Source organism: Coturnix japonica, chromosome 13 (assembly GCF_054131305.1).
Source record: "Coturnix japonica strain WE chromosome 13, WE-NBRP24, whole genome shotgun sequence".
Taxonomy (NCBI): Eukaryota; Metazoa; Chordata; class Aves; order Galliformes; family Phasianidae; genus Coturnix; species Coturnix japonica.
Genome location: NC_140675.1, coordinates 8913809 through 8929169, shown reverse-complemented (window position 1 = coordinate 8929169; position 15361 = coordinate 8913809). Strand labels below are relative to the sequence as shown.

The following is a 15361-nucleotide window of genomic DNA, read 5'->3' as shown; positions in this document are numbered from 1 at the left end:
AGAGCTCCCATTTCATTTATTATATTTCACATCACCAGAACCCCCATCACATCACAGGCTTTGCTAACCAATAATTTGCAATTAGTCATGACCCTATTTAAGACTATACTAAAACATTAAGTTTTTTTTTGCAAAAAATGAATGATTTGTGCATCATTTAATATCACATTACAGTGGAACCCAAAAATACATTAAAGAGAAGCACAGCGAGGCTGTATCCTTCACAAACAGCCCAGAATGTGCCCTTACTCGAGAGAGCTCACAATCTAAGAGATCCCTGTAGGTATTTACAACAACAGTGTTTTCAAAAGTTGTGGTGCTTTGCAACATTTGATTGAGGATTTTCCGTGTAATTTCTGATAGCTTTTTATACACAGCATAAGCTACGGCCGCGAGTGTTACCTCTGTCATTTTAAGAAAAAAATGGGGGCAGAAAAGATGATTTTTCCCTGCAGCTCAGCACTGTGAAGGAGGAATGAAGGCAGCAGCTAACTAGGTATTTTTGCTGAAGCCATGTTTCTTATGATCATCATCCCCACATTGCTGTTGATAATTTTGGTATAGTTTGGGCCCCCAGGACCCCCCCAACCCTTCTGCAGCTGGAAAGTGCCCATTGGACATATTGAGTATAATGGAGGTCAACGATTTAATGTAATTCTTGGCCAGAGTGAGAGTCTCTATTTTGGACAGTTTATTTTCAGCTCTCACATGAGGGATCACCTCCCGCAGGGCCTGGAACGCATTGTTGAGTTTGTGCATCCTCTGCCTCTCCCGCTCATTGCTCTCCAGTCTCCGCAGGTGTCTGTCCTTACTGCTCCAAGGACACTTGGCTCTGGCTGCAGCAATCTTGCTGCTCTCCCTGCTTCCCCCACTCCTCCTCTCTGTGTGCCGCACACATTTCCCCAGTTCTTTTTTCCTCATTGCAGACTCCTCAGAAAAGGTTTCTTTATCAGCAGTTTGCCTTTGCTTCTTCCCCTTGGCTTTGGCCTTCATGTTTCAGTAGATGTGCTGGCATTAAGCATCCATGTGCTGTAAAAACACGACACCAATATCTTTAATTGTTGGACGGTTTAGCTGGGACCAACTGATCTGATGCTTTTTTTTTTTTTTTTTTGAACCAACCTTTCTGCTGGAAGTTGATCTGTTCAGTACGATCTACTGGCTGTCAGTCTAGAGATGTTTGCTTCAAAGCCATGGATGTTACTAGTCAAGACGCCTTGTGCAGATGAACTAAGGAGAAAACCTTTCTAATAGAGAACAGTTCCAGCTCCAGGTGATAATAACACAGTCATCTATTACCTCAGACTCCTGCAAACTCACACTGGGGCAACAGACAGGACTTACAAGCTGTTACTCAAAGCAGTTTCTCCCACAGCTGCTTTTTGTGGCAATAGGTTTCCACTGTGTTTATAGCAGTCCACTAGAGGGAAACACGATCCAACTCACATGGCAGCTCAAACAGCTAATTGGGAGCATGTTTGCACCCAGGCCTTCTTTGTATTCTCAGCTAGTGCCCACCACATGCACCAGACAGCAGCCTCACAGCCACAGCCACTATTCCTCAAATGCCCACATTCAGTTTCCATTTCCAAAAATACTTCCTTCCACCTTCCTCCATCCCACGCAGTCTCATGAAGGTTAATCTTTTAACACATTTTTGCTGATCATATTCCGTAAGAGTGGCGAGCCATTTCAAAGAACTGGCCACAGGTGCACAGCTGTCCCAGCACAGGACATCACCCCTCACTGCAGCAGGTGGTGAGGAGCTCCCAGCTGCACCGCAGCAACCACACTGCTTCCTCTCCTGGTTCTGTACAGCTGTATCTCCAGCTGCTGGGCACTGGCAGTGGCTCAGTTCCCTGCCTGTGTGGGTTTCCTGGCCATCCCTAGGGTTCCTTACTAACTAGCAGGCAAACTTTACCAGAAAGGACAAGAACTCACAGAGCAGCTTGGCTAAGGCATCTAGGTGCCAAATGCCCATAGAACAGCTCCAAAAGCTTGTAAGGCAGCTTAGAATGAACACTGGGTTTGCAGAAGCATCATGAGAAAGAAAACAGGACTAAAGCCAAGCACTGGGTTTCATCCTGGACTTCTAGTCTAGCTCAGTTCACAGAAAAGGTGCAACTGAAGGACATAAAAGGGAGAACAGGACAAAGGACACCAGTCAGCTTCTACCCCCCACAGCACAGAAAGTGCTGTTAGAGCAGAGAAATGAGCAGCTGCTCTCAAGAAGGAGAATAGCCTGCAGGAATCAGGGAAGAGGTGCATGGAAGCAGCCAGAAAATAAAACTGGGATGACAGCCCAGGGGGAAGGAAGCTTCAGCAAACTAAGGGAGCAAGCAATGAAGTCCTACAAACTGCAGGTAAAGTTGAGCAAATAGGATGACGTGGGACTAAGTGGGCACTCAGCTGGCTAAGGTTTGCTTCTAGACTGCTGCACATGGCTGTATCCCCTGAGAAAGCGCTGTGTGGAGCCACAGCCAGAGAGATGGCATGGGAGCAGAGGAGGAAGAGGAGACAGAAGAGATCAGGAGCAGAAGAGTGGAGTGTTCAAGAGAAACCAAAGAGGAGAACAACAGCCAAGTATCAGTGCATCTGCAGCCATCCATCAGGGCTGGCATTTCTTTTCTTCAACTTACCGCTGTCATCAGCTGTGGAGAAGGCACCTAGAGCCCAAAGGGGGACATGGCAGAGACCTGTGAGAAGCCAGGAGCAGCAGCAGCATCCATGGGAGCAGCCCGGGCACCACCTGCCCTCAGGGCTGGTCCGGGGTCCATCAACAGGGACAGCTCAGAATGAGGAGCCTGTGAGGGATGTGGGACCCTCACACTGAGGAGAGCCCAGGGATGCACTGTTGTAAGTCTGCTAAGCAGGCGCTGGTGCAGTGAAGGAGCAGCAGCCCCGCTGCCCACCTTGTCAGAGCTGGCTGCCTGTGACACGTCGCATTAGCAGCGTGGGCGGGCCCTGGGGCACAGCGCAGCAGCTGCCAGCAGTGTGCAACCTCAGCCTGTGCCAGCACTCCAACACCATGCACTGCGTCTGGGTAGATGAGCCACTTGCAGGCACACGAGGGAGCACTGCCACAGCTTCCTCCCATGGAGGGAGAAGTGGTGGGCGGTCAGCAGGGAGCTCAAGGCTCCCTGTTTGGGCTGGTAACTGGGCCTACAGGGCCAACAGTGCTACAGCAACATGGAGGCACTGTCACAGGCTGATGGAAGCTAAACGACCCAGATCAGTGCATAAACAAGTTGTCCCTGCAGGAGTGATGGCTCCCAGACTTACTTCAGCAGCTGGACGTCCTCAGATGGAAAAGGCCATCCCAGTTCTCTGTCCTGCCACAAGCTGTGCAAGTTACCACACAACCTGTGCCACAAGGAGGCTGCGTCTGGAAAAGCTTGCAAGAGCTGATATCATCAGTCAGTACATTAGACAGACAGATAGTGCCCTGGGAACTTCCACATCTGTTCTCAATAATGATCAGTCTTGGTAAAATTTTAGCCCATTAGTTATATTTTAGCTACTTAAGCCATCTTGATAATTCACTTGTTCCCAGGACTCACAGCAGCTGTTAGATGGATGCAGGGGCTTTCACACCAGCTTCCACTAACTGCTTTACAATGCTGTGTGTCTGCACAATCTCAACAGTCAACAGATAGGGACGAAAGACAACTCTTTCCTCCTGCCTCAGGGAGTGCCAGGGCTGAGAGTCTGAATCTCTTGTGAAAGAAGCTACCAAAACATGTAAGTACTGCATTTATCTGCAGATCTTAAGGCAATTCAGCACATGCTTTTAGACTGAAGCACATCTTCCACAAATAAATACAAAACATTGTGAGAAAACAATACCATTCACCTGTTTTCTGAAAGGTAACTCTGAATTCTGCCTATAAATATTCAATTCTAGCATTAAAATAAATAAGTATATATACGCATTTAATTACACTGTTTCTAACTGGAATGTTGCTTCTCTACTGACAATATGCACACGTTACCTGAAAGGCAATAACAGAAATAATTAAGGATTATTTCTTTATATTATATCAACAGAAATAACAAGGGCAATAACGGAAATAATTAAGGGTGGTATTATTTCATGTAGGCTCATCTCCTAGAACTGTTGCTTCAAACCTTTGGAACATTCCCAGGCTCTGGATGCTAACACTGACAGCAGCCAGCTGTGCTGCACTGTGTACCAGACCCATTACTGGCATCTGCTCAAGAACGAACAAACAGACAAAGAGATTATAAATATATAACTATTTTATTTTTAATATTAAATATTTTTAAATTACAAGCAATTTATTGAATCACACTATGCATGATAATCAATATACAGTAGAAATTACAATTTAAAAATGTACACAATTTAAAGACGTTTTGACCTGAAATTCATTAACTATGATATATTGCCATAAACCTCATACCTGTATTAAATTACAATAGGAAAAACCTCATACCTATGGTTTTGTTACATAGCTTCTCATTTACAAATAGAATTAAACATATATACACACACATCAGTACCATTTGTCATTTAAGTTACACCTACAACTGTGCAAGTTCGAACGATTTCATAAACAAAACTGTAAGTCATATTCAAGTTTCTGAAAAACAGGCTGCTGGTTTTACAAACACTCATTCTCAATAAGTTTACATGATGTTCGACTCCCCTCTATGCTTCTTCTAGTCTTGTACCAAAGCCATTAACATACAAGGATATTTCTGCATGACTTAAAGCTGAAGTGATTTTGTACACTCCGTTCTTAGTTAAGGCTATTTCTTATAAGGCTAATAAATGTTGATTCCACCAACCCCAACTCAAATAGCCATTCACCAACACCTGACAGTGCCGACGTCGCAGCACAGTGCTTCATCAGGAAAAGTCCTTCCACCAACCAGCCCCCAGTGAAGGAAGGTCTGCGTACTACACAGAAATCTGCTAAAAATACTGATAAAAAGAATGAGGCTTAAATGGCTTTCATTAGTGCATCAACAAGGATATGAAACACACTTAACTCGTTCATTGCCATGAAGTTTCCACCATCAGCGGGACACGCCACGTACCTGCAGATAGGGGAGCTGGGAGAGTACAGGCGTTTCCATTAGGACTGAACACACTTCTCACCTGCTTGACTTCCTGCCACCGACCCTCGGTTTTATTTCTTTATTTTTTAAAACAAATTTCCTGAGGTGGGAAAAATCAGGTTTTTAAAATAACTTCAGTAGCCAAATTGAGACAACGCCTTCGGATAGTCAAAGCCTTGTACCAGAGAAGGAACTAAAATTTAACCAGTTTCCATATTAAACCACTGAAAACAGACACACATACTTCCAAAACCGAACCATGCTCAGGCAGTGACTGCAAGAAATCTCATGCAGTTTTAGGACCTTATTAAAGCACAATTTGCTGGAATCCCCGTTCACCTTTGTTGTGCTGCTGCAGGCCAGGTGGGTGTGGCTCAGTGCTGCTAACAGAGCACTCTGATCAGATGTCAACTACAGCTTTGTTTATAGATTATTGCCATCTAACCTTCTGGATTACTGACCTTAAACCCTGGGTTAACTTAGATGTGTCAGCTTCGCATATTCCTCTCCTCTTTGTATAGCTGAAAAGGACACTGCTTAGCTCAATACCAGACATAGCCCAGCCCACTCTGCAACACATGCTCCTTTGGCCATTTGTCAGCAATGAGTCCATTTGGACAAAGGAGTAAACTTTGATTCCTATGTAAGGTTTTCTTTAAGCTCTGGTAAAGAATAAAAGTTGTATTTCCATCAAACCAAGGAAACCGCTTTTGGAATGCCACATGTGTGAGAAACAGCTGAGCTTCCAGAATTGTGAGGACCAAAGCGCACAACCAGATGTTAACGTTTGGGAGTACGAGCTTTTACTTAACTCTGGACTATATTCTAAGTCAAGCAATTCAAAATTAAGGCTGAACTCCAGGTCTGACACAGGTAGTTGTTCACCTCCTGAGGCAGATAAAACCACACACCATCTGCAGACCACTTATGGAGTTTCATACTTAGTTTTGAATTTTCACACTGAACAGTGTGAGAATTATTGAACCTCGATGCGATACCTTAAACTAGTCGTATTGGGGAGTTTAATATTGAAACTGTGGAATTTCTAAGCAATAACATGTGCACAAAGTCAATTATCTATCTTTTAACACATGAGAAGTAGCTCACAGCTTCCTTGAGCCCTCCACAGTGCATAATGTATGCATGTATGAAGAACTACTTGGCTTTGTCTCTTAGACCATGTTTTGGGAAATGTTGGAGAAATTCAGTTCCTCACTCCGCACTGAAGCACAGTTCTCACCAGCTCTGAGCCTCAGTGCCCCATCAAAGAAGTTCTCAGCAACATATTGGCAATGTTAAGTAACTTGACAGAATGCCATTAATCCCTTCCTGTCGGTATGGAAGCCGGTCTGGCTAAGGGCTAGATAATGCTGGAAAGCAGCAATGAACGTATTCCTTCCCATTTAAAACACACTAAAAAAAATATCAGGATGCATAAAAAGTATAAGACACTAACTTTACAGAGCTGTAAATATGCAGTCTTCCTGTACTTCATGTGGGGTGAAAGTTTTCAGGTGATCGGATCTGAACATGGAGCACGAGGACTGACTTTATGCTGAAGCCCTACCCCAAAAAAAACCACTAAAATACAATGTGATTTAAAGCCAGGTAAACTGCTCCTGTCAGTGTTTCCTACAGATCTGCAGCTGCATAATGCATTCCAAGAGGCCAGGGATTTGTTTCTCAAATTACCTCAGTTCAGAATAGTAATTAAGGACTATTTTTCCCCCAAGCAATTTAAAGAATTTAACTAAATGCACAGGAAAGCATGAAGGTTGAAGAACCACACCGCATTCCTTCCCCTACGGACAGCTTCAGAGTAAACTTTACGACATCTTTGGGTACGTGTTTCGAGATGGATCAGGGAGCCCTGCAGGTATCTTACAGTAAGTCTGGCCTTACAAAGGGTGCAGAATTGGCTATTAACCATTAGTGTAATTCTTAATTGTCGGAACATCACTGAGAGGTAGATCTACCACAGGCCTCTGAATGGCAGCCCCATTCTGCAGTCAGCAGAAGAGAGCTTCGAAATTCAAGAATGTACAACTGAAGGGCCAAACATGCCTGAAATCCAGTCTGTTTAAAACAGTCTTTTTTAGAAGATCCATAATTTCCAGTTTCATACAGTCAATTTTGTTTCTTCTGTCTCCAAGGCAGAAAGTTGCAGTACCAACTGGAAGGCCCTTAAGTATGACATAGTCAGATGGAATTACAGTTCAAGCAGTCAGTAGGATCATATTCAGGAATTGAGACATTATCTTTCACCTACAAATTCCAGAGTATACCATATACACTATTCCAGTTTCCTATAAAACATGAACACTAACAATCTATAATCATCGTTTAGAAATGGTACTGAATATAAGATTTCAGCAAATCTAAGGTAACACTCAGAAGTTATGTACGTTTTACAAGTACCGTGCATAGCAAAGGCTACAAAAAGGACAAATTAAACTGGTTAACTGGGCCAATTCAACTTGTCTTATATTCCTTGAAAGATTTAACATCTTGATTCTGTACATCATCAGCAAATAGAGGAAGAATAATCCATAGTGCAATTGTAATAAGCAAAGTAACACGTAGTGATATCTTTTAAATAAATATGGCTCACTACTGATCAACTATCATTCATACAGTTTCAGCAACACGGCCACCTGTTGCACAGGACAGTTATACACAATTCTACAACAGGTGTATGTTCAAACAGATCATGAACTACATGGAAAAATATAAAAAGAATATTATACAACCTCATACATAAACCAGACTGTAGTGTAATCGCCTAACTTGTTTCTTAAGTTATCTGAAAAATACTTCAAGTACTTGAAAACAGCGGCAGAATCATCTTTCAATAATGAAAAGCAAAATTGCACTGATTTAAAAATACATTACAAAGTTAAATACACATTCAAATTAATGTCCTGATTTAACATTGCTTTCAGTGTTCGCTTCCATTTCTTAGGACTTCCTGATTACCTGTGTCGCTCCAGGAGATCAGAGTTCACACAAACAAGTTTCAGACACAGTCTGTGTGTCCTGTGTACGAAGTCCCAGAAAGTTTTTAATTCATTTAATCTTTCTCTCCATCTTCACTGCTTCCTATTAGCAGAGGAAAGACACAGTGAGATCCCTCAGCACAACCATCACTGCTTTGCAAGACTTTTCCCAGAACTTGCCATTCTGCTATTGCACACATAAGCACTGGCTTATCTTTCCCTAGAGCTTTCAACTACCATAAGCATTTGCTAACATGTACACATACATCTGCTTAAATCACACAGCTCAATGTCACTTCTCAGGACACAAGGCAGCGCAGGATCTCCACAACCTTATCTGTAAGTTAATGAGCAGCCACTGTTATCTAATCAGTATGCATGATACAAGAACAATACAAAACTAAGTAACTGATTATGTTTTTATAGTCATTGATCACTAGAAAGGCTCAGCAATCAAAAGTATTTTTATAATGCAGTATTTTATCTAGATTGCTAATAAACCGAACTGATTCAAGTCTGCCCTTTTTTCCCCTCTAAGTTGTCAAAAATGCAATCAAGTTCTAAGCAGCTTTTTGTTATAGACAAGAAATGTTCCATTAATTGACACTGCTACTACTCAACAAACCAATGAGCTCATTTGTTTGGCTCTCTGAACAAACTATCCTACTCAGCTTTACAAAACATGCTGCACTTGAGAGAACTTCAAAAATGAGGTTTCTAGAAAGCAATACATCAAAACCATAAAACAAGCTTCAACGACTGCAGATGAACTACTCATCCTGTGCAATAACAATAAAAGGACCCGTGACAAGGCAATAATGAGAATCATGAAGCTGCCACAGTGCTTAAGGACAGCGCAGGTTTCATTTCTGTAAACACTGCACTAACTTAGGAAACAAGAAGCACAAACTTGTCTCACAGATGTTCCAGAGGCACAAGTTTGTGGCCATGCGGCTGTCATACTGAAGGAGAGGGTCAGACATAACTTCTATAGTAGTATAAAGTACTTGTAAAGTATTTAACACAGAACAAAATTCGTCATCTATACGACAAATATCTTTGGATAAATCTTCTAATTTATAGCTTCAAAATAATAATTTTAACTAAGTCACTTACCTCCTTGCTCTATATCAGAATCTGTAAGATGTGTAAGGGAAAAGCTTGCCATGTTTGCAGGGGAAATAGAGAATCTGGAGTAAGGGGATGAATGTGACCAGTTCTGTTCAAGAGTCCGGGTGGGAGGAGGTGGAGAGAAGTACTTTGACTGAAGAGGTGGTTTAGAGCTAATAAGGCTATCAGCTGCCTTTGATATAAAGGATGGCTCTGGGGAGGAGAAGTCATCATCCCATTCAAAACCGCCACCTTGGTGTAAAAAAAAAAACCAACAAAACAACAAAAGAAAACAAGAGAAAAGGAAGCAGTTTACATTACTGTAAAGTCATGTGAGTTTAAAAGCAAGTCCCTGGAAAACTCAAAGCAAACCTACTGTAGCTTTTCAGACAAGACCAAGTCATAAGAAATGACACCACAGAATTACAGAGCATGCCACTGAATTCTGGAAGCAAAATCCAGACTTAAGAGGCTTCTGATACATACCACACAAAAGCATAATACCGACTTAAAAACACTGTCATCTCCCCACATGTAAAACCTGACATTCGGTGCCATACAACACCGTTTAACAAAACAGAGGAGACTGGGAAGTTAGCCACCTTTTGCTTAGGAACTGGCTAGGCATCTGTCTATACACAACAGCTGGTGAATGGATTTTGCACCACTTTTCTTCCTTCTTCCACATCTTCTTGGCTTATTAAATACATTTTTTTTTCCTCAACCCACAGGTTTTCTTGCTTTGAATCTTCGTCTCCTTCCATCCCACTGGGAGTGAACCTGCCTCCCCACACATTAACCCACATTAACCCACAGCATGTGTACACTCCAAGGATGGAGACTGGAGAGAAAAAAGGTCAGGAAGAGCACACTGACCGTCATAAACATACTGCATTTGGAAGAGGTGTGTAGCACCTCCCCAGATACAAAACTCAGCTTCAGAACCCTGAGGCTCAAATCTTGCATTCATACCTACATTCTGAAAACATCCAGCTTCTTATCCACAGTTTGGATGCCCCTCGAGACACATCAAGAGACAAGCAGTATTAACTCCCAAGCCCTAGTAAGCAATAACATTGGTGTCTAAGTCCAGCTCAAGTATTTGCTTCAGATGTGAAATTGAAGCTAGCACAGTATGGTTTACTTATCAAACTGCAGATTTTAAGTGACAGTTCATTAAAAACTATACATAACACTGTCAACCCGTGCTGCATATAAATACTGCCAAGTACCTTCTTCGTCTGTTGAGCTTTCTGAATTCGTAAATCTGTTGAAGTAACTAAAACCCGAGGATGGAGCAGGAGTGCTGTGAGAGCCTTCGCCATTCAAGTCTGCCACACGGTTTCCCAATTCCTTAGTTGGTGTTTCCTAATGCAAACAAAACAGGTTTAACCCTTTTGTAGATGTAATGTATCCATGCAGTTAGATGCCAGCTTTCCAAAAGTTCTCATTTTCCCTATCAAATCTACTATGGAATAAAACGGTCTGCAAGCTCTTAGTTATATTCATGCAACAGAACTCTTTGAGTTGTACTTTAAGCATGTAAATATACATCCATTTTCTAAACAAGCTCTATCAGCTCAATGCTAAAATGCATGCAGAGGTGACTATTTTGACGTCATTTATCATTAAATCATTTCATCTCCCATTGAACGGATACGGTCCCCTTTTCAGCCATGCACAGGCAGGTTATCGGTTTGGTTTTAAAGAAGCCCACAGTCCTGTCCCCCAGCACTTTATTGACTTCCTTGTTCATTTTTTCACTCCCTAGTTATAATTCAGGATGAAGAGACTAACGCTGCATGACTGGTACACGAAGCAGCCAACATGTTAGAAATTCCTGTGAAACTCCATAGTTAAACAACTGAGCAGTTGAATACATCTTATTTTTATCTTCCCCTCTGACAGCAGGATTGCGGTTCTACAGAAGACAGTGTACCACTTATGTTTTCTACTGCAGACAACTCCTACTACTTACATCATCACAAGCATTTCCAGACCTAACAACATGACATGACCGTCCTTTCAGACTCACTACAATGGTGGAAACTGATTCAAAGGGATTGTATTTTAACACTGTAGCAACTGCACACCTTTACAAATTGATAGAGCAAGTAGGAAACATATCTAACCTTGGTCTATATAAGCAGATCAGTATCATTTTACTGAATCTGAGTAACACTGTAGTGATAATAAGTAGTATTGTCATCTAACTACTTCTCTTACATTTTGATTATAGTTTAAGGTAAATTGTTTAGTGCCAATTAATGCAAGATTCAGTGGTTCTACCTGTATAATAAACATGTACAAACTTTAATCCTAAGTCCTCAAACTCGTCTAGCAAGCAACCCTGTGCAAAGCAAACCTGCATTTTAAGTCACTGCAGCCATTCTATTGCCAGCATAAAACCGCACCGTGCCAAGAAAAAGTTTCTTTACACAAAGGAAAAACAACAAACAACACAAACAAGATCCCATAAAATCAGCTTGTAACAGCGAGTCCACAAATATTATTGATGTATTCCAGCACTTTGTGTTTACAACAACCCTTTACTTCCTCAGTGAAAGTAGAGATACCTGATCAAACAAATAGACCGTGACATCATCAAAGAACGTTACAGCCTTCTTCTCGTTTTTCCAGTGCTCAGGTTCCCTTTCATGAAGAGGCTTTGGAAGTTTCAGTAAACTTCTCAGATGTTTTCCATCGTCCTTGTCAGTAAGAATCTCAGGAACCTGGTGAACACTTTCATCCTCACTGTCAGAACTCAGGCTGTGCATATGAAAAGTCCTCATGTCATCCTCAGAATCACTGTTTTCATCTTCCTCATCTGCATCATCACCATCTTCTAAATCAAGCATTCCAGAAACATCAAGCTTGCCGAGGTATTTTCCTTCAATATCTGGCTCTTTCAGCTTTTGTCCTTCATTATGGTAGAAGGGCTTCTCACTATCATCCAAATCTAAAGAACTGTGTATGTTATGCACAGACTTAAAGTCTCTGTGTGAGAGAAGTTCTGAAGTGTTCGTGCCAACACAAGAGACACTTTTATGGCAAGTCTCAGAGAGTTTTATTTCATCCCTCACATTAGCTTCCATTGATATCTCCAGGGAATTCAGAGTTGCCTCGGTCCACTCCTCAGGACACCCCTGCTCCCCTACATCCAGCTCTTGCATCTCTACCTTATGATTCAGATCCGGCTTTGTATTCTGAATACTGGTATCCTGATAATTCCTTAGATGATGCTTTTGCAGTCTCTCTCCCGAACAGTAATCCTTCTCACTATTATTCTCTCCTCTATTTGAAGAAGCACCACACAGAGTCTCCCTTGATAGATTTACAGTCTCTTCTGTTTTTTTATCTGGCTCGGAATCATTATCAGAGAAATAGGCAGAGTCTCTGTATGAATTTTGATTTGATAGCGGGGTTATTTCAAAGTTGCTGTTTACTGCATCTAAGCAAGGTGCTGCTTCTGAAACAATTATAACTGGATTAGAAGGCCGATTGTTGACACTGCTCTCACTGGCACTGCAGTGAGCGGTATCCCCACTAGAAGCATCCTCAACTGTAACATGGGAAGTCCATTCTGGAGACTCCAGATTCTCTGTTTCATAGCCGCTGTCAGCCGGCTTATCAGGAGGCAAAAGTTTTTGAGGACTTTGAGCCTGTAAAGATTCTAAAACTTCAATCACATCTAAAGAATCCAAAGAATCAGGCGTCTCTAAGACTTGCTCTGCAGTTTCTCTAGGAGATGGGCTATCTTCCAAAAGACTGTCCTGACTTGCACAGTCTGAAGCACCAACAGAAATTAAGGTCACCTCCTCCAGAACATCCTTACAGTTCTCACAATTATTTGATGTTTCTTGTCTTTCCTCTAACAAATCTTCATCTTTCTTAAATACAGGAGACTTACACTGCAGGTTTCTTTCCGTATCTTCTTGACCATGTTTTTCCCTATTAAAAGTAATTTCATCTATTTCATCAGACTCGGAAAATACTCCCTGTTTTATTTGTACATCACTCTGTTCTGCTTCAGCAGCAGTGCTGTAATATGAATTGATTCCAACATTATTATTTTTTGCATTATTGGACAGCTCCTGAAACAAAGTATCAGTGTTACAGAACAAGGCTTGGTTGACTTCCACATCTGAAAGTTTCCCCTCATCCTTCAAATAAGGAAGATTCATATCTTTATCGTGCAACTTATATGCTGCAGGTGGACTAGAGGAAACCTCTATCTCTACAGCAGTCTGAGACCAAGAATTCATATCTTTATCCACTGTTACTGGGTTAAAGTTTTCATCTTTCACAGTTCCAGGTTTTTCATGTATTAAAGAAAAGACCTGCACGTTTTCAGCCAATACAGGCTCAGGCTCTACAGAGCTCCTACTTGAGGCTTCTAATACACTTTTTAGAACAGCTTCTGTATTTTGCCCCAGATCACTGCTGGTTTTATTAGACATTATCCCTGTTAATAGGTTTTTCTCTTGAAGAAACAAGAAGTTATCAGAAAGTTCCTCTAAAGTTACCAGCTCAGACTGGTTAGAGGTGTTTTCATACAGGGAAACTGTTTTGTTTGCAGAAGTATGACCAGAATGCTCTTTCTCACCAAAACCTGTGACATTTGTAACATCCATGTTTGAGTTTAAAACAGTTGGTTTAAAGTCTTTAGGAATATCATTTGTTTCAGCAAAACCAAGTATTTTCCTATTTGTTAATTCTTCTGATCTGTCAATGTCATTAAATATACTTTGGAAAGGACTTTCTGGACTACTACTAGTAGCAGGCAAAAATTCCTCCTTGGGATCTGTATTGTAGTGGAAGAAGTCCCCATCAGTGCTAGATTCTTCAACATCAAGATCCCTGAGAACCATGAAATGAGAACTTTTTTCTTGTACAGCTTCTTGATCAACTTCTGTAGTCAGCACAACTGATTGGTTATCGAAATTCATGCTGCAGCCACTGCCTTTTTCCTCTAGCTGGATATAGTAGTCATTTCCAACTGAAAGTTTGTGCGCATCAAACACAGGTAACACCCCAGGAACAGCAAGTGATGCTTCCTGACCACTTCCATCCTGTACTCCTGGCCCTTGCTCCGAAAGAGACCTCTCAAAAACCTCCACTGGAAAGAAAATACTTGTGTATGTCATTGCTTCATCGGGATTCACATGACCACACTCATCAAAGTGATCGTGTTTAGCTGCCTCCCAGATATATTCAAAGCTGAGACCCTGGCTTGTTTCAGTTACAGTAAGAACTTCCTCCATTTCATGGCCAAGTCTATCTCCTGCAAAGTGATCTAAGATTGGAAATGCAGAATTATTTGTTTCTCTGTTTGAGGTGTTTGGTTTAAGAGCGTTCCACTGCTGTTCAAAATCAATCTCTGAGTCCCTTTGGCTTTGCATGCGAAGGTAGGTTAGAAGCCTATGCACTTCTTCTGCTGTTGGTCTCTTCTCTGGAGGTAGCCAGCAGAATTGCAGAACTTCATACCTATGCAAAGAAGAAACATGTTTCAATAGCTTCCATATAAAAAGCAATTTATAGAAATCAGATAATTAATGAACTAAAGAGTAAGACATATTACTGACAAAGTTGAACCTACAGCAATTCCTCCCATTTTTCTCTAGTGTTCCTTTGTCAGTAACCTGTAATAACTTCAATACACTTTTAAGAGAAATAGGTAATACAAAAAACATCTTCACCAGCTTTAAAAGTAAATTTAACAAGTTGAAGTTTACCATCTGTCAGAGTATGGCTGCTCCAGATGTGGCTTAAAAAGTTTAACCTGCTTCTCCTTTATGACGTGGGTTAAGACCTCCCTGTCGGAGAAGTCTGAGTAAGGCTGAGCAGCATTCTCAAACAGCTCCCATAACGTTACACCCAGGGACCTGGAAAAGAACAGCAGAATGACATCACATTCCAAGAACTGTTTTAAAATTGCTCTAAGAAAATAAGTACTTCATAAACAATTTACAAGAACCACCAAATATCACTTCCTTATTGGCTCAACAGGAATTTCAGAATCCATGAACTCATTCTAATTGCATTTGATGGAATACTAGAAGCCTTAGGGGCCAAGCTCTTTGAAAGCAATGCCAATTGAGGTAACCAAACATGAAGTTGCAGATGACCGATCTGTGGAAGAAACTCGGGCATACTAAAAAAAGTAACCT

The 15361-nt window shown here is 41.5% G+C and overlaps 2 protein-coding genes across 3 annotated transcripts in view; both read right to left on the bottom strand.

Moving 5' to 3' along the window:
- Positions 1–142: 142 nt before the first annotated feature.
- On the bottom strand, positions 143–2779 carry BHLHA15 (basic helix-loop-helix family member a15). Of its 2 annotated transcripts, none has more exons than XM_085514614.1 (2): positions 2640–2779; positions 143–1029 (listed from the first exon to the last, which is right to left on the bottom strand). In XM_085514614.1, the coding sequence occupies exon 2, from the start codon at positions 991–993 to the stop codon at positions 493–495; it is 501 nt and encodes a 166-aa protein (XP_085370740.1). In that variant the 5' UTR covers positions 994–1029; positions 2640–2779; the 3' UTR covers positions 143–492. The 2 variants fall into 2 exon arrangements, with proteins under 2 accessions (XP_085370740.1, XP_085370741.1); XM_085514615.1 differs by lacking the exon at positions 2640–2779 and adding an exon at positions 1123–1251.
- Positions 2780–4242: 1463 nt separating this feature from the next.
- Positions 4243–15361, bottom strand: part of LMTK2 (lemur tyrosine kinase 2) — a 36203-nt gene continuing 25084 nt past the window's right edge. Inside the window, exons 10-14 of the mRNA XM_015876634.3 lie at positions 14927–15076; positions 11768–14678; positions 10424–10559; positions 9198–9443; positions 4243–8184 (exon numbers count right to left, since the gene is read on the bottom strand). Coding sequence (XP_015732120.2) covers positions 8156–8184; positions 9198–9443; positions 10424–10559; positions 11768–14678; positions 14927–15076 — 3472 coding nt within the window. The 3' untranslated portion in view covers positions 4243–8155. The remainder of the gene's footprint in view (positions 8185–9197; positions 9444–10423; positions 10560–11767; positions 14679–14926; positions 15077–15361) is intronic.